The sequence below is a fragment of the Asterias rubens genome, chromosome 1, assembly GCF_902459465.1.
Source record: "Asterias rubens chromosome 1, eAstRub1.3, whole genome shotgun sequence".
In the NCBI taxonomy this organism is placed as follows: domain Eukaryota; kingdom Metazoa; phylum Echinodermata; class Asteroidea; order Forcipulatida; family Asteriidae; genus Asterias; species Asterias rubens.
The window spans coordinates 3,512,435-3,536,596 of NC_047062.1; the positions used below are offsets into that span (position 1 = coordinate 3,512,435).

Below are 24,162 nucleotides of genomic sequence, written 5' to 3' on the forward strand. Positions count from 1 at the left end.
GCTAAGCAAGGACAAATGTTACTTAGCGGACACTGGTTACCAGCCAAGAGTCCATCAAGTTTACACCGATTTGACTGGTGCCCCACCCATTTTTTGCTTAGCATATAGAAAACTTGCTAAGCAATATTTTCTCCCGAACAGCTTTATGAAATTAAATAAAAGTGAATAAAAATGTTTTATCTCAGCTCGATGTTTGTAAATTAAGTTAAACAAAATTTTGTGAAATAAAAAATGGGGGAGCGAGTACTCATCTGACAACATAAACATGACAAAGTTATGTACTAAAATGATATTGAAAATAAAATATTAAATTTTAAAAGGAAAATCTGTTTCAATGTTTCAGAATTTATTTTTAGTCTTGAAGTAATAAGTTTTGCGTTAAGAATGATTCAAAGTACACTAGGCGGTTTTACATTGACAAGTATTCAAACTTTTTAGTGTTTTTCTTGTTAAAGAGTGATTGTTTTCTAAAATAAGCCAAAAACGGGTTGTGGAAGGTGTATCATTTCTTGCACATATCCTTTATCGTAGGAGAGATGTGAGCGTAAGAGATTTTAAAGGCAGTGGACACTATTATTTATCATCATAAAATCTTTCTTGATTACATGTAATGGGGAGAGATAGATGGTAAAAAAGGTCGTGAGAAACAGCTCCCTCTGAAGTGACGTAGTTTTCGAGAAAGAAGTAATTTTCCACGAATTTTATTTTGAGACCTCAAGTTTAGAATTTGAGGTCTCGAAATCAAGCATCAGAAAGCACACAACTTCGTGTGACAAGGGTGTTTTTTTCTTTCATTATTATCTCGCAACTTCGACGCCCAATTGAGCTCAAATTTTCACAGGTTTGTTATTTTATGCATATGTTGAGATACACCAACTGTGAAGACTAGTCTTTGACAATTACCAATAGTGTCCACTGTCTTTAACTGTAAGTAAAATTGATTGACAATTATAGAAGGATCACATTACACTTGAAAATTAAACTGAAATTAAAAGTTTGCAAAAGGAAGGAAATTTAAGTTGTAAAAGAACATAGAAATAGAAAATTTCTATGTAAAAGAAGCAATACCGCCCTCACTTGGCAAAAAAAAAGAACATCAAAACTGGTTCCCGTATAACTCGAATAAAACATGTGCGCACCATACATACATACGTCTTGCAACCATCTATCGAATAACAAGATGGCGCAAACCATGAACGAGAACACGAGATGTGCCGAGAAAGGCGACTCTGAGACGAAAACGCCCCTCCAAGATATCATAAGTGAGAAGGATAAGACGAGTGCAGAAGAGCTGAAGAATAAAGCAAATGATTTCTTTAAAGGTTTGTACGTCGGCAAAGTGGGTTTCATTGAAATTTTAGACCGTGCGGTTAACGTTTACCGGTTTATTTACAAATTACACGACGAGCTTATCAAATCTGATTGCTTATGAGTCAATTCGGTCCCAAGTCAACTCAGTCCCAGTCAACTCGGTCCCAAGTCAACTCGGTCCGTATGGTCATGATGAAGGTAGTATGGTTGACGGGATGTGTAATTGTATGTTTTTTTTTGAATTGGAAAAAAACCTAATGTCCTTTGATTTTGTACATGAAATGGGATGTGTGCACCAATAAGGTTTATCGCGAATAGCAAAATATCAAAAGAGAGACGCTGTTGATGTCTTTAAAATGTCTCTATGCTTTCAACCAGTCTGCATGGCTCTCAACAATTCATTAATTGACAAACTTTAATAATTGAATCCTCTTTGATTTCTTTTCAAGTAACTTACATTTAAAATTAAATAATAGGCCCTATAAGAAAGGAACTTAATGTTTGGTTAAATCATGGAGGTAGAATTTGTACCTCCATGCAGGTTAAATTATAAAGAAAACTTTCAACAGTTTTTTTACTAGTTTAACCAAACATTAATTTCCTTTAAAGTTTTCTTTATAATTTGAACAAACAATTCTTTCTTTCTTTATTTTTTAATAATTATAAGAATAACAAATAATAACCAAAACCTACTAATTAAAAAACTAAAACCATTATTATTAAGGAAATTAGTGTTTGGTCGAAAAAAAATAACAAATATAATATTGTTCAACTATAACTTGGGTTGCGGTCCCTCCCCGCCCTCCCTCCCGCCCGTGCAAGCTTCCCTGTCTTGGGATAAAAGTTGACTTGGGACCGAGTTGGATTGGGACCAAGTTGACTTGGGACCGAGTTGACTTGGGACCGAGTTGACTTGGGACCAAGTTGGATTGGGACCGAGTTGGATTGGGACCGAGTTGACTTGAGACCGAGTTGGCTTGGGACCGAGTTGACTTGCCACTGAGTTGACTTGGGACCGAGTTGACTTGGGACCGAGTTGACTTGGGACCGAGTTGACTTGAGACCGAGTTGGCTTGGGACCGAGTTGACTTGGGACCAAGTTGACTTGGGACCGAGTTGACTTGCGACTGAGTTGACTTGGGACCGAGTTGACTTGGGACCGAGTTGACTTGGGACCGAGTTGACTTGGGACCGAGTTGACTTGGGACCAAGTTGACTTGGGACCGAGTTGACTTGCGACTGAGTTGACTTGGGACCAAGTTGACTTGGGACCGAGTTGACTTGGGACCGAGTTGACTTGGGACCGAGTTGACTAGGGACTGAGTTGACTTGGGACCGAGTTGACTGGGACCGAGTTGGCTTGGGACCGAGTTGACCGGTACCCATCTGATCGCCATCAAAGATGAATGAAGTCCCTGGACCTAGCACTGTATCTTCGATTCAATGGTCTTTGGATGCATGGTCATACATGGGTCCACAAATTCATTTGATGTCATAATAGTTTTTCTCACACAACTTTGCACTGGTAGGCACACTTCGTTGACTTGTTTGTTGTCTAGTTGTTTTAATAATTTGCGAATTACAAAAAATCTTTCAGTTTCAGCTCAATTCAAATCAAGGTCTACTTGTAGGTTTTCCTCCTGAAAGTGAAACTTCCGCTGGGGAACTTAAATCTTCTTCCTGTTTTTTCTTTCCATTTCTCGTTGGTGGATGCTGCTGCACTAAGAACCCTGTACTAAATTTGCAATAATCGTAACCCTCCATCCTACCGATGGCCAGAGACCGGAGGGTTATGAGATAGTTGCGATAACGTAACCCTCCTCCCAACGGCCACCAGGCCAGAGGGTTACGAAGCTTCCACAATCTGTGCAGGGCGAAATGGTTAAAAACGTACAATTTCGACAGGTAGTCAGCAGATTTGCACCATTTTTACCACTTTTGAAAATCATGACACAAATTCTAGGAACACGTACTTGATCCTCAATGTCTAATGAATCCTACCATATCACTCAAAACACCATTGAGGAAATAATTTGAAGAAAAAGGACAAAAACTTACCAGATCCCTGAGCGAAAGAGTAAAAAATTTCCCAGGTTGAAAATTCGAATCTGAGGGGGGCGGAGCTTCGGCTGTGTGTGCACGTCACCGGGGTCAACGACTGCAGCCGTAGTCTTGGTTCCAAGACCATTGGTGTTGCGCGGTCACACACAACCAACGTTGATCTTTGCATGTCAAAATTGTACACGCTTGTAATAAACAAACGTTTGTGGGCGCTCTGTATCTCTGATTTCCGCATCTCACCGCGTGTACAGTTTTTGCCGTGCATAGATCGGAGCGTTTAGTTGGTTCTGTGTGACTGCGCAACACCAATGCTCTTGGAACCAAGACTACGGCTGCACAGTTGCAGGGATACAGAATGCACCACATGCAGCGGGGAGTCCGTGACGTGCACAAACAGCTGAAGCTCCGCCCCACTCAGATTCGAATTTTCAACATTCATTGTCAAGAAATCCAACATTTTGTTGAATGTATTTCATCATCCAACTTTCTGAAACTAAAGCGTTTGTTTTTATAAATATTTGCACTTACAGCACAAGACTTCCAGAATGCTATTATCTACTACTCACAAGCAATTGAGGCTAATCCGTTAATGGCAGCTTACTATGGCAACCGTAGCTTTGCGTACCTCAAGACGGAATGCTTCGGTTTGGCGTTGGAAGATGCAAGTGAAGCGTTAGCTATTGATCGATCCTACATCAAGGTGAGAAGATAAGTGAGAAATCAAAACCAAAGAAGGTTTATTGTGCCGGTTAACAAAAATATTAAAAGAAGTTGCCTATTATCACAATGATAAATGGCCACTTCAAGGTGAAGGCTACTCTTACTCAACTGATTTGAGCTGTCAACCAAAGCAACAGCCACCAAGGGCAGGGTGCCACATACCCCTGGGCTGCAACAGGGCTACCCCCTTCACAGCTGGTAAGGATGTAGGCATGATGGGTATCATCCACTAGGAGCCTGGCTGGTAGAGCAGAATACACTACCTTCCCAACTTTTTACAAAGCAATTATGGTTAAGTGATTTGCTCAAGGGCACGAGTTTTATGACCAGGATGCGAACCTACACTCTGCTTCTAACAACACTAGAGTTTGGGTTCGTTGAACTAGACTATTACGTTTTCAATGTACGCCAATGTTGTCCTGGATAAAAGTATTTACGTACGTTGAAAACAATGTTTTCAATGTGCGTCTTAACCTACCAAGTAACAATTTTGCTTATCACTGGTTCAGGCATTTCAATGTTAAAACACAAATGCAAATGCAATATTCCCAGGTAAAGGGCACTTCTGCAAACAGGAACAAAATTCTTCCAACTTGATTTTCTATTTTGTTTTCCCAGAAAATTCAGGAGATTCAGAAAACGTGTAATAATAATAATAGTGTCTTCTTAATTATAGCGCTTATGTTCAACATTATTACCCCTGGTCACTGGGCCTTAAATCCTTCCTTAAACCATCTCAGCTCCCTGGGGAGTATACAGCCTGTGCCGCCCAAATATGTAGCGCAATCGAGGCTAATCAATCACAATAACCAACTCTGCCCTCACAGGTACCCATTTATCCCTGGCTGGATAGAAGCAATTATAGTGAGGTGTCTTGCTCAGGGACACAAGTGTCACGACCGAGATTCGAACCCACACTCCGCTGGACAGAATCACCAGAATTTGGTGCTCTTATCCGCTCGGCCATGACACCCCAGTGTAATATAATAGCCTGAGCATCCAATCAAAGAATAGTGCCTCATGTACAGGCCCAATGCGTCGTGTTTGAAAGGGGGCAGGCACCAAGAAGTGATCTCCTTGGGGAAAGGCACTTCTTTGAAGAAACTAACATTTCTTTTGGCACACTTCAAAGGCAGTGGACTTTATTGGTAAAGGAACGCTGTGGGTTGATAGAGACGGCCAGATTGATTAAAGGCAGTGGACTTTATTGGTAAAGGAACGCTGTGGGTTGATAGAGACGGCCAGATTGATTAAAGGCAGTGGACTTTATTGGTAAAGGAACGCTGTGGGTTGATAGAGACGGCCAGATTGATTAAAGGCAGTGGACTTTATTGGTAAAGGAACGCTGTGGGTTGATAGAGACGGCCAGATTGATTAAAGGCAGTGGACTTTATTGGTAAAGGAACGCTGTGGGTTGATAGAGACGGCCAGATTGATTAAAGGCAGTGGACTTTATTGGTAAAGGAACGCTGTGGGTTGATAGAGACGGCCAGATTGATTAAAGGCAGTGGACTTTATTGGTAAAGGAACGCTGTGGGTTGATAGAGACGGCCAGATTGATTAAAGGCAGTGGACTTTATTGGTAAAGGAACGCTGTGGGTTGATAGAGACGGCCAGATTGATTAAAGGCAGTGGACTTTATTGGTAAAGGAACGCTGTGGGTTGATAGAGACGGCCAGATTGATTAAAGGCAGTGGACTTTATTGGTAAAGGAACGCTGTGGGTTGATAGAGACGGCCAGATTGATTAAAGGCAGTGGACTTTATTGGTAAAGGAACGCTGTGGGTTGATAGAGACGGCCAGATTGATTAAAGGCAGTGGACTTTATTGGTAAAGGAACGCTGTGGGTTGATAGAGACGGCCAGATTGATTAAAGGCAGTGGACTTTATTGGTAAAGGAACGCTGTGGGTTGATAGAGACGGCCAGATTGATTAAAGGCAGTGGACTTTATTGGTAAAGGAACGCTGTGGGTTGATAGAGACGGCCAGATTGATTAAAGGCAGTGGACTTTATTGGTAAAGGAACGCTGTGGGTTGATAGAGACGGCCAGATTGATTAAAGGCAGTGGACACTTTTGGTAATTACTCAAAATAATTATTAGCATAAAACCTTTCTTGGTGACGAGTAATGGGGAGAGGTTGATGGTATAAAACATTAATTTTCCGTGAATTTGATTTCGAGACCTCAGGTTTAGAACTTGAGGTCTTGAAATCAACCTACTAAACGCACACAACTTCGTGTGACAAGGGTGTTTTTTCTTTCATTATTATCTCGCAAGTTCGATGACCGATATGAGCTCAAATTTTCATAGGTTTGTTATTTTATGCATATGTTGAGATACGCCAACTGTGAAAGCTAGTCTTTGGCAATTACCAATAGTGTCCACTGCCTTTAATGTTGATTACATTGGATTACATGGATTACATGTGTATGTTACCATTTCTCCATAGGGTTACTACAGACGAGCTACAGCTAACATGGCACTTGGCAAATTCAAGAAGGCAGTCAAGGATTATGAAACAGTAGGTGTTTCTTTTATTATTACTATTATTTATTCGGCATAAAAACACATACAAAATACAAACATAATCAAAACAAAACAAAAGCCAGGGACATATGCCTGGAATTAAACAAGTTTACCAAAAAACTGACGCCCGAAGGCCTTCAACTCCAATATCCTTGGTCATTTAGTGATTTTGTTTTAAATATTATTTTTGGGTTGAAAGAAAGAACTAATTGACTTGAGCGGGATTTGAACCCTTGACCTCTGGATTACCCCCCCCCCCCGGAGATTTGTTCCCCCAATATGGCAAACGGTGTACAAACTTCTGATAGCACCCTCTTGTGAATCATCCTCCTCCAGTTCATGTTAATTTCCCATTAGGGGGGTCGAATCTCTGGCGGACAGAATTCCCTGAGGCACCGTCACTGTACCAACTGAACTAGCCCTATGTTAGAGTCTCCCTATTTTATCAATATCTTTGTTTGGGGTGCAAAGGAGTCACCCTAGTTTACGATACAACCTGGGAAGCGGCAGGGTAAATTTGAATAAATTTTGTGTGTATGTAAGGTGTCAATTTATGATCATTTGTATTTACTCTGGTTGGATCTTCACATTCCATTATTCTTTGTTAAATGACACTGAAGAGTTTGAAATGAAATCGTTTCTCTCTACATACAGTTGTAACTCTGAAAGGGTTTGCTAGTTGCATTGTGTAGCTCAAGTTTGGCAGTTTTAATCAAGGAAAAGAATTTTGAGACACGTGAAGCCCAATTTGTTTATTTGCAATAGTTTTTTTTTTATGGCATCACATTATATAAAATGACAGTTTATTTCCAGTTGGCTAAGCCCTCATGGGAAAAATTTTACATTTAGATTGGACTACATATGACACTTTTCATGTAAGTGTGATTATTTAAAGGAATGTTACAGAATTGGTAAGAAACAAAAATCGTGAAGGTCACAGATTTACATAAAACTTACACAGTGTAATGATGATGATGATAGTTGAAAACATCCCTTATAATATATCTGTCTGAAATGTCATATTTGATGAGAAATAAATAATCTAACTTCGCGTATGGAGTTTATCGCTCAGTGAGCGTTTTATTCATTTTTATTCTCGTGACCCAGTTGTTCAATCGATCTCAAACTTCTACTGGTTTGTCAGTTTTTGTGGATTACATAAAGTGCTTACACTGCCAGCAACTGTTTTGTTAGCAAAAACCAATTTTGTTATGTTCCTTTAACCTAAACAAATAATAATTTTGTGTTTTTACCAGGTTGTAAAGTACAGGCCGAACGATAAAGACGCCAAATTAAAATTTACAGAGTGCAGCAAGATTGTGAAGAGGCAAGCCTTTGAGCGTGCAATACGGACGGACGATGCTAAGACGTCCGTCGTGGACAGCCTGGATATTGAGAATATGAGTAAGACTTCAAAGCGTAGTAACGAGATCAAGATCAAGAACAAATATACAATAGAAACTGCCTTGGATCTCGTGCTCAAAAAGGCAAATTGATGATAGAAAGCTTACCTGAAAGTATTACTTGCTGGGGTGCTGTAGTTTCACAAAAATTATTTTTGTCCGACATAAATTACTTGTAAAGCATGTATAACGGATTTACGTGAATCTAAAAAGGGCTTCAAGCTTGAAGTCTTTATCAGATTCAAATATTTTAGTGAGAATTTAACCTTTCCTCAATTTCTCAAAAACTATGTTACTTCAGAGAGAGTCGTTTCTCACAATATTTTATATTATATAACTGACATACAGATCCTTGTCATTTGATTGGTGGAACTTACTTCATGTGACATTCACTATTACTCCCATCCGCACCGGCGATCAAAAAGACCTATTCGCACATGGGGAATAGCATTTCTCATTCAACAGTTAGGATCATCCTTGTTCCCAATGTTTTTGAGCTGTACATCGCCGCCGCGCCGCTGTTAAAACAAAGGAGCACCTGTGCAAAAGGTTGTGATCCGATTTGTGCATTGTTGCGGCTACGCGGCGCTATATGATTTTTGGTTGTCAGTAATTTGTGTGATTTTTCATAATGTTATACTTTTAAAATACATCAAATGACAAGGATCTATATGTCAGTTATATAAAACAAATATTGAGTGGCTTTAATTCGTGGAATAGAAGGAATATTATCGCTTCGTGAAATGGAACAGTCCAAATTTTACCTTGCGATAATATTCCTCCCATTCCACAAACAACTCTCTGCCCTGTTGCCCATTACCAAGAAAGTTTTTATGTCAATATATATTTTGAGAAATAACCAAACGTGTCCAGTGCCTTTAAACTGAAACCAAGTTGCTTAAATGTTTCCCATTTGTCTCTCAATCTAAGAATCTCGTTCTTGTTACGTTCAGTCATAGAAGAGGATTACACGGGGCCGACGTTTGAAACAACCATAACCAAGGAATTCATGGTGGAGCTTCTAGAACATCTGAAAAAACAGGAGAAATTACACAGAAAATATGCATACACGGTAGGTAACTGTAGAGTGACTCCCCGAGTGTTTGAACAAATCAAATAGGTTTTTAACCTTTACACACTGGTGTGTGTTAAAGGATTTTGGGTACTTTTTGTAACACAAAACACAATGTCCACAGATTTACATGATACACCGTTTAAAGAGAATGATAGTAGAAAGCGTACCTTAAAATATTAGTTGCTGAGGTGCTGTAGTTTTTGAGAAATGAGTAAAACAATGTCATGAAAATACGTTTTTACATGCGAAAATCATTTTCATGACATTATTTTACTCAATTCTCAACAACTACAGCACCTCAGCAACTAATATTTTCAGGGAAGCTTTCTACCATCATTATCTTCAAACGGTGTAAGTTTAGTATAAATCTGTTGACATCGTGTTTTTTGTCCTACAAAAAGTTTGTAGACCCTGTAAGCATTGTTTGCTCAGTACGTTCTCAAGTTATGTGAACAAAAATCAACAGGCAAATTTCTCCTGTTGGATTTGAACCCACCTTCTTTGCCGTTCTTGAGCAGGGTCCAATTTCACGGCAAAGCATACTTCACGGTAACCAGGGAATTTTTGCTTGTTTGCATGCTCCTTCTGAAAAGAACTGTCTGGCTTATTTATACAAAAATAAATTCTTGACAGTGTAAACTTATTTTGCTGACACTGGTCAATTCCCACTTTCCAAAGTGTCATCCACTACAACCCTCGGTGAATCTCTCTGAATTGTCTTTAAATTACTTTCCCTTTTTCTCTCAGATATTGGTACAAATCAACGAATTGTTTAGGAAGCTACCGTCGTTATGTGACATCACCATTCCACAGGGAGGTAAGTTCACAGTATGCGGGGACGTCCACGGGCAATTCTACGATCTCTTAAACATCTTCGAGCTTAATGGACTTCCTTCAGAAGACAATCCATATGTATCCTTTCCGAAACAAGTTGATTTGCTGGTTTTATGCTAATCTATATAAAAAACATATTTTTCCTTAGTCTCTGTTTATTGCTTTATTGCTCATCCGTTGTATTATTTGCATTACTATTGTTTGTCTAAATTAAATGGCGCTATATAAAAACCTTTTGTATTGTATTGTATTGTATTGTATTGCATTGCATTGTATTGTATTGCATTGCATTGAATTGTATTGTATTGTATTGTATTGTATTGTATTGTATTGTATTGTATTGTATTGTATTGTATTGTATTGTATTGTATTGTATTGTATTGTATTGTATTGTATTGTATTGTATTGTATTGTATTGTATTGTATTGTATTGTATTGTATTGTATTGTATTGTATTGTATTGTATGGTTTTGTATTGTATTGTATTGTATTGTATGGTTTTGTATTGTATTGTATTGTATTGTATGGTTTTGTATTGTATTGTATTGTATTGTATGGTTTTGTATTGTATTGTTTTGTATTGTATTGTATTGTATTGTATTGTATTGTGTTGTGTTGTGTTGTGTTGTGTTGTGTTGTGTTGTGTTGTGTTGTGTTGTGTTGTGTTGTGTTGTGTTGTGTTGTGTTGTGTTGTGTTGTGTTGTGTTGTGTTGTGTTGTGTTGTGTTGTGTTGTGTTGTGTTGTGTTGTGTTGTGTTGTGTTGTGTTGTGTTGTGTTGTGTTGTGTTGTGTTGTGTTGTGTTGTGTTGTGTTGTGTTGTGTTGTGTTGTGTTGTGTTGTGTTGTGTTGTGTTGTGTTGTGTTGTGTTGTGTTGTGTTGTGTTGTGTTGTGTTGTGTTGTGTTGTGTTGTGTTGTGTTGTGTTGTGTTGTGTTGTGTTGTGTTGTGTTGTGTTGTGTTGTGTTGTGTTGTGTTGTGTTGTGTTGTGTTGTGTTGTGTTGTGTTGTGTTGTGTTGTGTTGTGTTGTGTTGTGTTGTGTTGTGTTGTGTTGTGTTGTGTTGTGTTGTGTTGTGTTGTGTTGTGTTGTGTTGTGTTGTGTTGTGTTGTGTTGTGTTGTGTTGTGTTGTGTTGTGTTGTGTTGTGTTGTGTTGTGTTGTGTTGTGTTGTGTTGTGTTGTGTTGTGTTGTGTTGTGTTGTGTTGTAGTGTATTGTATTGTATTGTATTGTATTGTATTGTATTGTATTGTATTGTATTGTATTGTATTGTATTGTATTGTATTGTATTGTATTGTATTCACTGCATTCCCATGCTGGTGAAACACTCATCCTTTAGGGCAATTCCATGGTCAGTCGCAATTATAATTTTCTGTATCATTTCTTGGTCTTGGTGCTGGTAGCTCTATGTGAGATATTATTTCCACTAAGTTTATAGACTGATTTGTACTTGACACCCAAGGCTTTGAAGTGATGACATTATAAATGTTGTGGCTTTTGTGCTCTGGATGTTATAAGGTTAAGCTTGGGCGGTTCCAGAAATTTGGGACTCGGTTCCGGTTCCAAAAAAAAGCTCGGTTCTGAGACATACCCGGTTCCACTCTATATAAAACATAAGCCGCTCGTCCCGAGCTCACACACACACCATTGAGCCGATCTATTTTAACTGAAAATAACCAAGTTAATCAGACATTGGTCCGGAGCTCACACACATACACACAATTGGAGCCGATCTATTTTTAAAGAAAAATTATTACCAGAATACCCACCAAGTCAATCAGACATCGTGCCACCGAGCACCTATTCTCCATGCATTTATACAAGTCTTTGATTTAGCCAGCCGGCAGCAGTACGTGCGTAATGCAGTACGTCCGTAGTGTGCAGTACGTCCGTAGTGTGCAGTATGTCCGTAGTGCAGTACGTCCGTAGTGCATGCAGTGTGCCGTCTCTGTACATAGAAGTGTACATGCCTGTACACGCATACAGTACTGTGTGCATGTGTTTTGTGCATGGGACAAGCTTTTATGAATATGGATATAATCGGCAGCCAATCACAACGTGCTGTCTGGTTGGACTTTGGACTCTGTATATCTCAGCATATGCCTATGCATCATCTGTGCACTGTGTGTTGTATAATAATGCAGCCACATGTGATAGTTGATGCTCATGTCGGCTTGAAGCCTTTGCACAGTGTATCTGCGGTCACCGTTTTCAACATCAAGCCTCAATTTCTGGAGCCGGTTCGTCCCAGGATCGGCTCCACAGAGTCTTTTATAATTGGGACTCGTTCTTTTGAAATCGGAACTGACAAAAGCGGGTACCCGGTTCCACAGAAGAGTGGAACCGCCGGTCCGGTTTTCAATTTGGAACCGGGTAGAACCGGGTAACCGAAGGAACCGCCCAAGCTTGTATAAGGTCGTTAAAAGTGGTTAGTCACATCACACAAAAAGAACTTAAATACACTAGTCACAATTCAAAGTTTCCTCAAACTAAAAAACTTGCAAAGTTTTACTACATGTAACACCCAACTCTTATACATGAGTATCCAACAGGATACTTGGATACTTATAATTGGTCAGCAACTTGGAACTTTTAAGTATTAATATGACAAAACCATGGTCAGTCGCATTACGGTCAGTCGCATTACATTTTTTTCCAGTCAATTTAGCCAAGCCTTCATAGAGCCAAGTGTATAATGGCTTTAAAAGGATTCTTTTAATGAGCTGTTTTTAAAATACTTTGAAACTTTCTTGGTTGACAACAAATATTGATTGTTATATTCAGTCGCGTTTTGAACATTGTTAGGTCTGGTGCCCAACCCATTTTTCACTTAGCAAAGATTTATCCAGTGTTTTCTGCTTACCAGCTCTATGAAATTGGGCTCATTTGTTAACCTTTGACCTGTGTACGTTTGAACTTTGAGTTGACCTTAACGCTTCAATGTCAGTTATTTAACGGTGACTTTGTAGACAGGGGATCCTTTTCAGTTGAAGTCATCCTCACATTGTTTGGTTTCAAGCTACTCTATCCAGATCACTTCCATTTATCAAGGGGTAAGTCCTGCCTCCCTGGAAATCCATCAACATGCATCAACCCATATTGTACTAAATGATAAGTTTGAAAAAATGCCCTTTTTTATAATGACCTAAAAAAAAAAAGCTCTGTTTATACAGGGGTGGATTTCACAAAGGTAGTCCTAACTTAGGACTAGTCCTAAGCAATGCTAAGAGATAGGACCAGTCTTAAGTTAGGACCAGTAACTCATCCTAACTTAGGACTGGTCCTATCTCTTAGCATTGCCTAGGACTAGTCCTAAGTTAGGACTACCTTTGTGAAATCCACCCCAGGATTGGTAATTTAACAAAAAACAAAAAAAACATTGTTTAATTTTATTGTTAAAAGGAAGGCACAATGTATACGTTTGGTAATCATTCGATCAACCGTCCTACTCCATCAAACTTCAACCGCATTGTTCATTTGATTCTGTTGGACCGAGGACTGCACTAGAAAACTGATTATGCTTTAGTTCGGGCATACCACCATAATCAGAGTCCAACAGTTTGGGTGTTGAGTTGCCATATGGTGTTGGATTTTGTTAGAGTTAAGATGTTTCCTATTAAAACACTTAATTTATATATGTGTGCGACTTGCTATCAAACAAAGTTTTGTTGAAAAAGGGTGTGCTTTGCTTTACGGGATATTTGAAGGATTGGAGTAGGGGTTGTGATATGGAGTTACATGCTTCTGAAAGGTTTATGAAGGCTTTTTACAAAACAGTTTGTTTCAGTGTAACTGAACATTCCACTGCAAGGTTTAAAGATGTGTTCAAACCTATACAAAAAGCTCAATATCTGGTTTTGGTTGTTCAACCAAATTTAAGCCTGGTTGGTTCATAAGCTAAAAAACTAGACATGGTTTGTCACTATTTTCTCCTGTCATGTAAATGGTTGACTGTCTGCAACTATTTTGTCAGCTCTAACCAATCCCAAAAAGTACCTTTAATTTTGCAAGAATATGTCACTGTGGAAATGGAACAATGACAAACTGTTTGAAAAATCATTATGGAATATTTTCTTAAGTAGGATTTGAAACTTTGCATGGCGGTAGCACCATGTGTACATCTCTCTTGAGTAGTGTTGGTTCTGAAACTATCTGTTCTTCTCGGAACCAACACTACTCAAAAGGTGCTACCGCCAACCCTTACCAAATCCTTTCTTCTCATCCATTTGTGTTGCTTGACTTTTTGTCTGAAATTGTCCTCGCAGGCAATCATGAGAGTGAAACGATGAACCAGATGTACGGTTTTTACGGAGAGGTGAAATCCAAGTACACCGCCAACATGGCAGACCTCTTCACAGAGGTGTATAACTGGCTTCCACTAGCTCAGGTCATCAACAACAAGATCATGGTCATGCATGGTGGTTTGTTCAGCGACGATAACGTGACGTTAGACGACATCAGGAAAGTAGAAAGGAACAGGCAGCCTCCAGACTCGGGTAAACTGTTTTATTTTTACCTCTCGTACAAACATAAGTGCACAAATAACGCTGTACCTTGATTTTGCAACAAAATGCTCGGTGCAAAAACATTGTATTACGGTGGGTATTTGCTTTATGTGGCTATTTGAAGTGTCTACTTTAAAGGCAGTGGACACTATTGGTAATTACTCAAAATAATTATTAGCATAAAACCTTATCTTGGTAACGAGTAATGGGGAGAGGTTGATAGTATAAAACATTGTGAGAAATGGCTGATGTTGTTTTCGAGAAAGAAGTAATTTTCCATTAATTTGATTTTGAGACCTCAGAATTAGATTTGGAGGTCTCGAAATTAAGCATCTGAAAGCACACAACTTCTTGAGTCAAGGGTGTTTTTTCTTTCATAATTATCTCGCAACTTCGACGACCGATTGAGTTCAAATTTTCACAGGTTTGTTATTTTATGCATATTTTGATATACACCAAGTGAGAAGACTGGTCTTTGTCAATTACCAATAGTGTCCAGAGTCTTTAAACAATATGTATGACTTTTTATTTTAATCTCTCACTGCAGGCATAATGTGCGACCTTTTATGGTCTGACCCTCAGCCGCAGCAAGGGCGGGCACCGAGTAAACGAGGAGTCGGGATCCAATTCGGACCCGACATCACGAAAAAGTTTCTTGAAGCAAATGACCTAGACCTTATCATCCGAAGTCACGAGGTCAAATCGGATGGCTACGAAGTCGCTCATGACGGCAAATGTATAACAGTGTTCTCTGCTCCTAATTACTGGTAAGTATCTGGGATGAATTTAGGATGTGCCTTGTAAAACCCTAACAGTTCTGTCTTACATTGTCCATAACTTTTAACAATTGTTTATTATACTTTTCTAACGTATTTCTTTTATGCTTGACAACAGATTTTTCTCTGTACATTATTTCAAATTTTTTGTTTTATTATTTTTTTCCTATTGCAATTGTGCTTTCTATATTTTTTTTTTTTAAATACTGATATTGTAATTTTACTTGCAATTTGGCTGATGCCACCATTTGTAAATTTGTATAATGAACCATTGATGAAATGAAATGAAACAAAAATTGGTCTCATGACTCCCATCATTTTCTTTTTTCAGAAACAAGTTTTGAAATGTTTCTGTTTGTTCAAGTGCCTTGAGTACCTTGTATAAGACTATGAAACACATTATTGTACCGCAAATATATGACTGTATTTCTTCAGTGCCAAATTTACACCCGGGCTTAATTGTGAAAATCTATTTTAATCAACGCTTGCTTTACATTATTGACTAACACCAAACAAAACAGTTTGTTAAATGTAACTTGATTGCTACTAAATTTTGTAAGGGGTTACAGTTAAGTTTGTCAAACAGATGGTGTGTAGAAGATGGTTGGGGTCACTCATTGTAATTTTTTGTTGTAAAATGCTGGAATTGTTTGTCTTTTCTGTTTCAGTGACACAATGGGAAACAAAGGTGCTTTCATCACAATGGGAACGGATCTAAAACCAAAGTTTACCACCTACAAAGCTGTTGTAAGTGTCCATTTTGTTTTGATTTATCCAGGGTTCAACTTGTGTGAGCATGGGTAGACACACCTTCCACTGTACATGCTCAAATGCTGACAGTTTATTTATTTGACCTACGCTCACAAAATCAGAAGACAAAAATAATCTGTTTATTAATTTTTTTGTTAACCTAGTTTTAGTATTTAGTTATCATTTCTTATTAGGACCTTTTAGCATGTCTTTGTGTACTTTTGAAAAATGTAAATTTGATTGTAATTAGAGCATCATGTAGGCTGGAACGAGCTTAACTATTTCTAATTTGTTTAAATGGTGATACTTAAATACCAAAATATTTCAAAGCGGAGTTGACAGTTTTTCTGAGGAGTAAAAAAAAACAGCTTTTCCAAATTGTATCTTACACTAAGCAAGCAAATGACACCAAATTGGGCAAGAGAAGTTTACATTTTCCAAATTCTTCACGCTTTTAAACATTAAAATTCTTATTACCACATGCTAATAGCTTTTGCAAAACTAAAATTTACAATATATATTCGTTCCAACAGACGCATCCTGACGTTCGGCCGATGGCATACGCCAACTCAATGTTTGGATTCATGTAGTACTGAACTGTCTAAAATGTGGAAATGTTAAAGGTCAAGGAGTGACCCCTGACCCCTCAATGGGGGGGGGGGGGTCATTTAGTAACCTCTCACAGAACAACCAGTTGACTTCACAGAGAATGGCTAGCAGCTACCCGTAGAGTAAGTTCGGGTTTGCACCATGGTTAATTAAAGGTTGACCATTTTGACTCAAACCCAGGCTGGTCGACCATTTTGTTGTCTACTATGGTCGATCAATTGGAACCAGTCTCATGACCATGCTTTCTTCACTGGTCCAAATAGCATGTTCCATGCTAACATGTATAAAGCGCAGAGGGGAGCCATTAACTATACCTAGGCAACGGTGGTTGACTAGGCTTTCAAACGAGTGAGACCATCACTGCGCATGTACGCTACTGGTCAGTAGTCACGTTAATTTGCTCCCTTGAACTTGCTCATTGTGGTGGTCACACACAGGTCAAAGGTTAGAGGTCAGCCAGTGAGAACTTGGATCCTTCCTGGTCAGTATAAGATCCTTTGAAAGTAAGAATGTGTCGAAAGACAAGTTGAGCATTCTCCCTCACCAGGTTGGCAGTTATTCCCTTCTAGAGCGTCTCTTCACTGGCAGCCATTTTACAAAATATTACCACCCCTGTATTTTTATTATGTTCAGTGGTTTCACACAGTGCTCAGATTGATCTGTAATCACTTCACGTGAAGGTCGCTCTGTATGTGCGAGTGCAGCGCTACTTGTTCGTAACAGCTGGTTACTTTGGCTTAATGGCTTTGGACTTAATTGGATAAAGTCCCAGCGATTTATTGATCCTGAAAAGCCCTCATGTGAGCGATGACAAAATCTTTTGCTCATGATGGCAAGTGAACATGCATCTAACACAACAGTCAAGTGGCTGTAACAAACGGCACAGTTCAGTTAAAAATGTATGGATAGTTGATGTAATTCTTGTGCAAGGCTGAATTATAGCTGCATTTATACAAACCTTATTTCAACTGGTCTTCGTCTTGAACGTGATGATGCACAGCAATTTTTCCCCCGTTTTAAAAGATGCTTCTATGAGGAAAATTGAAAGTTCTAGTGGAGTTTTACAAAAGGGCACTCTCACTGTTGGAACTACATAAATATATACACAAATTTGAAGTTCTGTCTTGGTTCTCATGAAAAGTATGGATGCACTAAAGTGTGTTGTATACATAGTGAGTTGGAGAAGACATGGAGAGAATTTATGTGACTGGAGTTGTCTTGAATGTACTCTCTTGGTTTGAAACTGAAGATGCAACTAGGCTACTATAAATTTTGGTTTTATCTTTAATACACCAATGTGTGTTAGCAGTGTATACTTGGTACTTTCCTGAGTTCTGTGAAAACAAATCACAGGCCTACGACTCGAGTTGGATTCGGACCCATGAGCTTTGCAGTTCTAGAGCAGTGTCTTACCAACTAGACCAAACAAGATTGCAAGGAGAAAGTTTGAGCAAGGGACTATAGTTGGCAATTGTTGACCTTTGGGCGATTTTGCCTCGCACCCAGGATGTATTGCATGCATAGGTAACCATGGAATATTGACTAGTGGTTGACAAATGGTCGCTGCCCGAACTTGCCCCATGTAGCTAGAGGCAGTTCGAATCCTATGTTTTAGCAGGGGGGTACTGCAACGATTTAATTTGTATGGGGGTTAGAGAATATTTATTTTGGTTTTATCCTTCCTGTGTTAGCCTGTGGTTTTATCACAGAACTCGGGGGAAAGTACCGAGTATACAGTGCTACCACAGGGTAAAACCAAAATTTATTTTCTTTATCGGTGGTCTAGTTGGTAATCATGCAAAGTTTCACATCCAGCCAATGATGCAGCTTGCTTCCTTTTCACAGAATATTTTTAATATAAATCCCCAAAATGTTTATTATAATATTTTGTACCGTGTAACATGACATTGTAATATCAGCTGATGCAACTACAGGTAAACCTTTTTTTTAAAGTGAAATATTGCTCTGTGTATGTATTTAACAAAAAAAGTTGTTTTATTTTTTCATCAATAATTGCAATTTCAAAATTTGACCCACGGAATTGTTGTTAATGATAACATTGTAAACTATGTATTATTTTCTATTAAAAAAAAAGTGAAAAAAAATGAGGGAGCTCGTCATAACAAAGAAAATGTTCAATGTTTGTAATTTGTAAACTTACCGACTCAAAAACACTAGACACTTTAATGTTTGGCGGCGACTGATCAAATGTGATGACAATATTATACTACTACTTATTCAATAAATTAAGTTATGTAAAAAGTGAATTGTTTCCATACTTGTGTTGTGTTCTACCATGCACTTTGAAGGCATGGATTAATTATACATTATTTACACATGAATCGCTTTTCATAACAACCCCTCCACATCTCAACACTCTACAATCAATAGTTTCTTCCTGCTTTGACAAAGACAAGGTACATTAATGGGTGCGTTCGATTAGCTTCCCGGGTCGACCCCCGTGTGCTCATCTGGGGGACACTTGGGTATGGCCCGAGGTGCACTAACGTCACCACGAGAAGGGTGAGTGATCGTGTGTATTTTTTTTTTCCAGGAAGAACGTGGGTAATTATCTGCACTTGTTCGTCCTGGGGAAAAAAAATTGTGACTTTTCCAGGACAAACAAGGGGTAATTATCTGCCCACAATAGTCACCAAAAAAAATATGCCACCCGGATGAGCACACCGAGGTCCGCCCGGTGTGGCGGTTTCAGTCTTCCGCCGTGTTCAGTTTTCCGGGTGACGTAGCCGGAAATTTCACCACGTTGGAACGGTTTAAGCTTTCCGGCGTGTTCAGTTTTCCGGGTGACGTAGCCAGACAAAAATACAGCCGCGAGTACCCTGGCGAGTACTGTAGTTCTCTCAGTGACCCCAAATTGTTTATTATTACGATTCTTTTCTGTTTAGTCACATTCTCTTGCCCCATCTTTACACGTATTCATGCGTACAGCTGTAAGCAGGTCACACTGCTTGTGCCACACCAAATTCTCTCATACGATCCACGCGTTCGCCGCTCGTTTGTACTCGTGGACGCCGCCATGACTACAGCTACCGGAGAGTAACACGGATGACTCAATACAGCACTAAAAATTGACTACTTTTGCTTGCTGTGCGCAGGCATCGCATGACGTAATGTTACCGTATTTGGTCATTCGGAAAACTGAACACGGCGGAAAGTTGAAACCGCCACACCGGAAAGCTAATCAAACGCACCAATAGCCAACCCAGATCTCTTCCTTCCCCCTTTAAATATAAAGGAATTTCAAATTTTGTTTTGGTTCTCATAGAAGTAAGCAGCAGTGGGCAGTTTGACGATTTCCCAAACTGAATCAGAGTTGGCTCCAAAACTCCTATCTTCATTTGAACTGCTTCATGCATCCACTGTACATAATTGGATGGTAGTGGTCTGAAACCTTGACTGCTATGGAGTGTACAAACATACACTGTCATATGACTAGTCAGGTGACTTGTCATGTGATATTGGTTCTTGCTTGCATCAATGCTTGGACTATTTCTGGAAGGAGAGCACCTCGATTCTCTTTAGTGACCTAAAAGAGAAATAATAAAAAATTGTTAGTAGCCTGATGTTTCGATCCTAGCAGAGTCTTTCTCAGAGAAATCAATAATTAGTTTTTATTTACGCTTGTTTTCCCTACAGGTAAGGGCGTGTCCAAACTAATAGCTTTGGCGGTGGCTATGGCTGTTGTCATCGCAGCCAACATCCATAGCCGAAGCAGAAGTCACTTGATTCGGATACGGCTTTTGTAGCATTTGTCAAATACAAGAAGACACAATGAGAGTGTGATGCAATTTTCTTTCTTTAATGATGAATGAGAGAGGTGTTGCAGTGAACATGCCACTGTAAAACACATTAACAGTCTGTATAAAGATGTGTCATAAGAAGAAACTAAAAATAAATTGTAAACTTGAGGGTACAACCATGTGTAAATATCTTTTGTGGGATGGTTGGATCTGAAACAGGCAATGTGGTCTTGACATTTCAAACAGTATTTTGCTAGTCTTCTCCTGAAGACAAGCAAAGTGTGACACCACACCGCTTTTTTTCAGAACCACCATCCCACAAAAGAGATTTACTTAAGGTTGTACCTGCAAGTTTACTATTATATTAATTTACAGTTTCTTCCTATTAATGATCAGAGTTCATGGAATAACATTTTTCTTACAAGAAATATTTTGACATCTGTTCTGCTCCGAATCTCCTCCACCAATCCCAGAGGTTTTCCTTTAGGCACAGGTATAGTTCCAAGTATCGGGCAGCTTGATTGGCTGAGAAGTCTCCTCACAAGTTGGATAAAGGTTTGGCTGAATAACTCCATCTTTCCGATTTCATCGATGACTAACATGGAAGTGGCAGCTACAACATGGTCCTGAAAATTGTTTAGAAGCCCAGTGTCGCGTTTGTTTGGGTGTTTTTAGAAGCGGATGTTCAGGAATTTATTTTTTTTGCAAATTGCCGAAACAAAGTCTTAACACATACGTTTGCTTGGCGTGCTAGTACCAATGTCGAAGTATAAGTTTAAAACAGAAGACTACATCACCCCAGTTACTGGATCTAGGAATTAGAGGGATATGGTCATTACAGACCTAGCTCATGTCTGATGTACAAACCAGTCACTTAAAAAACACCAATTTATTGCTGATTATTTCTCCAGTACATAAAGTCCCTTTAAATTCACAAAAGATGAGGAAAATTTGACCAACCTTGCCAGACAGTTCTGGAAAAGCAAGACTTTCAAATGAGCTCAAATCCACTGTGTATTGACCCACACTTGGCCCTCTGCTCCCTCTGCATAAAGACAAAGCATATATATTAGTGTTGAGGAAATACATTGTTAAACTCTGAAAATGAAACCACAAATTGAATGGTACTTTTATAGCCTTCAGCTCGTCTTTCTGTTCCGAACATTAGAATTTCAGAAAAGTTTTCCAAAGATAACAATGCACAGTGGTACATTAAGTGGAACTCAGTGCACTGACACCTTTCGCAGCTACTGTCTGCCAGTATTTTGGATTCCCAATTTGTGAGTAAAATTGCATGTGAAGATATAGAGCCCGCCTTAATAAGCACGAGCTTCACTAAAAATGCGCACTGCCCACAGTTACACGCGGAAAAACCGACCCCCAAAATGGTGCAAAGAGTTATAACAAAGTAAGAGAAGATGGGTGATTGCAAGGGCAGTACTCAGCAATAAGCAGAGGCTACTGATTTCTATCCAGGAGGCACTGGTGTAAACTTACCCTCCAGCCCTTGCCAGAGGTCCTCTCTTTCCACTCAATGTAACCACATCAAACCCAGTCCTCCGACCCCCAACTCGCACCTCCTCAGTGTAGAATCCTCGCAATGTCGCAGAGCTCTGTTGAAGTTGTTCTACAGCCTTACGAATCAATGTGGTCTTTCCAACTCCTACACAAGATTGCGACAATAAACAAATTACTTTTAAAATACATTTTTCTGTTCTTCTTCTTTATCCCCCAATGACCCCCCCCCCCCATTTAAAAAACTTACTCATATACCAGATGCATGGAAAATGGAAGACTCAGGTTCAATTGTGAAAAAAAATGACAAATAATACTATAAAAATTGAGATTCATTAACTCAAATAATATTCTAATAAATGGCTGATTCCCTTTCATTGTCGGGAAGAGTTGCATTGAAACTCCCTTTATCTTAAAAGTTTGCTTTGCTTTTTGCTTAAGTCGAGTGATGTCCTCAATACGGTGGTTCCCCAAGTCTTCCTGTCCCCCATTGCTGACTTGAAATCTGTTGATTCAAGTCCCGTGTCCATTTTTAGAATGTCAGTGTAGGTTATTGCCGGTCTACCAGGTTTCCTCCTCCCATGCTTAGGGGTCCACAGAACAACATTGGATAGTCTAAATCTTCATTATAGAGAGACCTTGTAAGTTGTTATTATGCTTCAGCTGTCCATGTTCTTCGAAAAATGTTGAGCTGTTTTCCAGAAGGCTCTTTAAAGAGCCAACATAATGGGTTTGTCAGGTTGGTGGAGAGGTCGTCTTCAACCTCTTAGAGCCCGGTTTCAATCACACGGGCATATAGGCCTGTGTTCCTACCTGACTGCGTAGGTTTTTCCTGAAATATTTTTCTAGGGTGTTCCCTCCCACATCTAAAATGAAACTTCTTTCTTTGTCTTCTCCCGATTGGGTTCTTGACTAGAAAAAGTGATTACATTTGCTCTTCTGAGAGTCGTTGGCTTCAGAAACCAGAAAAAATGAAATGAGATGAAATATTACAAAACAACCCACTTATAATTACCTGGAGAACCTGTGAGAAACACATGACGGATGCAAGGAACTGATGATGAAGTGGCCATAGTAGATTCAGTGCTCATCGATCTAGTTTTAATTATTTTGTAAAACCTAAAATTGAAATTGACATATAAACAAAATTTAGTTGAAACTGCCTTTGTTTCTGTTAATGTTTAAATACAATAATTATGATACATAAGATAGCCCTAGATCATCTTAAAAGAAATTGAGACTCTTAATTTTGTCCATGGTCCTGCCAAATGCCAATACAACTCCCATCAACACAGGGCAAGTACACTTGTTGTAAATTTGTCCAAAAATGTCACTAAAAAAGTGAAAAACCGTAGTTGCGATGATCGTAATCCCCTATAGAACTATGCGGTAACCCTCCATCCTCTACGACCATTGGGAGGATGGACGATTTTATTTTGTTTCATGACACATCCAACAGTACTCCTAGATCGTTTTCGTTTTCGTCTGCTATCGTCTCCCGTACGATAGCGGAGGAAACCGAAATAGTTCTAGGAGTAATCCAACAGTACAATCACCAGTAAAATGAACAGAAATGTTCAGTTTTTAGATGTGCCAGGAAAGCCCCAAATCAGATATTACTAAAATCATCCACATATGGCTCCAGTCTGACCTTTTTCTTCATATAAATGTATTGATGTTCATTTGTTGTTTATTCTCAATATCAGAGTCAGACAAAAGTTCACAACTCCCTTGAATAATATTTCAAATTATTATTATTTTCCAAAGAGAGTATTTTTATAGTGTGTTTGCTTCCCTATGTGACTGGATTTAAAACAGGCTTTCGAGCAACAGTGTTTAATTACACTTTTGTTGATCCTGGCCATCACATTAGGGTTGTTTTATCATTTCCTGTGCCCTTATTGTTTTTCTTGCTTTGTATTTACTTTTGTACATGTACTTATATTATCTATTTGACATACTGTCTGCTTGTATTTGTAATTGTTTATTGGCCAAATAAAGAACAAGAATAAGAATAAGAATAAATAGAACATCAGAACCATTAGAATAGAAATTAGACATGTTAGAAGCCCCCATCACACACACACACACACGAGTTTCTAATTGAATTCTTCTCTTCATTCATTTGTTAAAAATGTAAGCATAGCAATAAAGTAATCATAACCATCCATGAGAGGCAGATTTAGCATTTAACCAAGAAAAATAACCCCCAACTTTACCCATTGTGTCAAAGACGATTTCAAACGCAACCGAGATCACCAGTTGATGTTGTTTTGATTTTGAAGCACACACGTGGCGGAAGTGCCGACATGCATGACCTCAG

General features: G+C 38.9%; 2 protein-coding genes across 2 annotated transcripts; one reads left to right on the forward strand and one right to left on the reverse strand.

The window, feature by feature from the left end:
* The first annotated feature begins 1,171 nt into the window (after nucleotides 1-1,171).
* Nucleotides 1,172-18,830, forward strand: LOC117292601 (serine/threonine-protein phosphatase 5-like). Its single transcript, XM_033774716.1, has 11 exons — nucleotides 1,172-1,322; nucleotides 3,903-4,072; nucleotides 6,544-6,615; nucleotides 7,877-8,024; nucleotides 8,977-9,095; nucleotides 9,846-10,010; nucleotides 12,871-12,976; nucleotides 14,189-14,419; nucleotides 14,976-15,195; nucleotides 15,873-15,951; nucleotides 16,488-18,830. Exons 1-11 carry the CDS (start codon nucleotides 1,181-1,183, stop codon nucleotides 16,542-16,544), a joined length of 1,509 nt encoding a protein of 502 aa, XP_033630607.1. The 5' UTR covers nucleotides 1,172-1,180; the 3' UTR covers nucleotides 16,545-18,830.
* An 874-nt stretch (nucleotides 18,831-19,704) lies between these two features.
* LOC117297538 (cancer-related nucleoside-triphosphatase homolog) lies at nucleotides 19,705-24,136 on the reverse strand. The gene is made up of 6 exons (XM_033780634.1): nucleotides 24,059-24,136; nucleotides 22,855-22,958; nucleotides 21,822-21,987; nucleotides 21,285-21,369; nucleotides 20,747-20,950; nucleotides 19,705-20,110 (listed from the first exon to the last, which is right to left on the reverse strand). Exons 2-6 carry the CDS (start codon nucleotides 22,928-22,930, stop codon nucleotides 20,033-20,035), a joined length of 609 nt encoding a protein of 202 aa, XP_033636525.1. The 5' UTR covers nucleotides 22,931-22,958; nucleotides 24,059-24,136; the 3' UTR covers nucleotides 19,705-20,032.
* Nucleotides 24,137-24,162: the final 26 nt, after the last annotated feature.

Coding starts and splice junctions, on each gene's coding strand:
- LOC117292601 (XM_033774716.1), top strand. CDS start 1,181: ATGGCGCAAACCATGAACGAGAACACGAGATGTGCCGAGAAAGGCGAC. Junction 6,616..7,876: donor CAGTCAAGGATTATGAAACA/GTAGGTGTTTCT, acceptor TGTTTTTACCAG/GTTGTAAAGTACAGGCCGAA. Junction 15,196..15,872: donor TTCTCTGCTCCTAATTACTG/GTAAGTATCTGG, acceptor TTTCTGTTTCAG/TGACACAATGGGAAACAAAG.
- LOC117297538 (XM_033780634.1), bottom strand. CDS start 22,930: ATGAGCACTGAATCTACTATGGCCACTTCATCATCAGTTCCTTGCATC. Junction 21,370..21,821: donor CCTCTGGCAAGGGCTGGAGG/GTAAGTTTACAC, acceptor GTCTTTATGCAG/AGGGAGCAGAGGGCCAAGTG. Junction 20,111..20,746: donor CAGATGTCAAAATATTTCTT/GTAAGAAAAATG, acceptor TTTCTCTTTTAG/GTCACTAAAGAGAATCGAGG.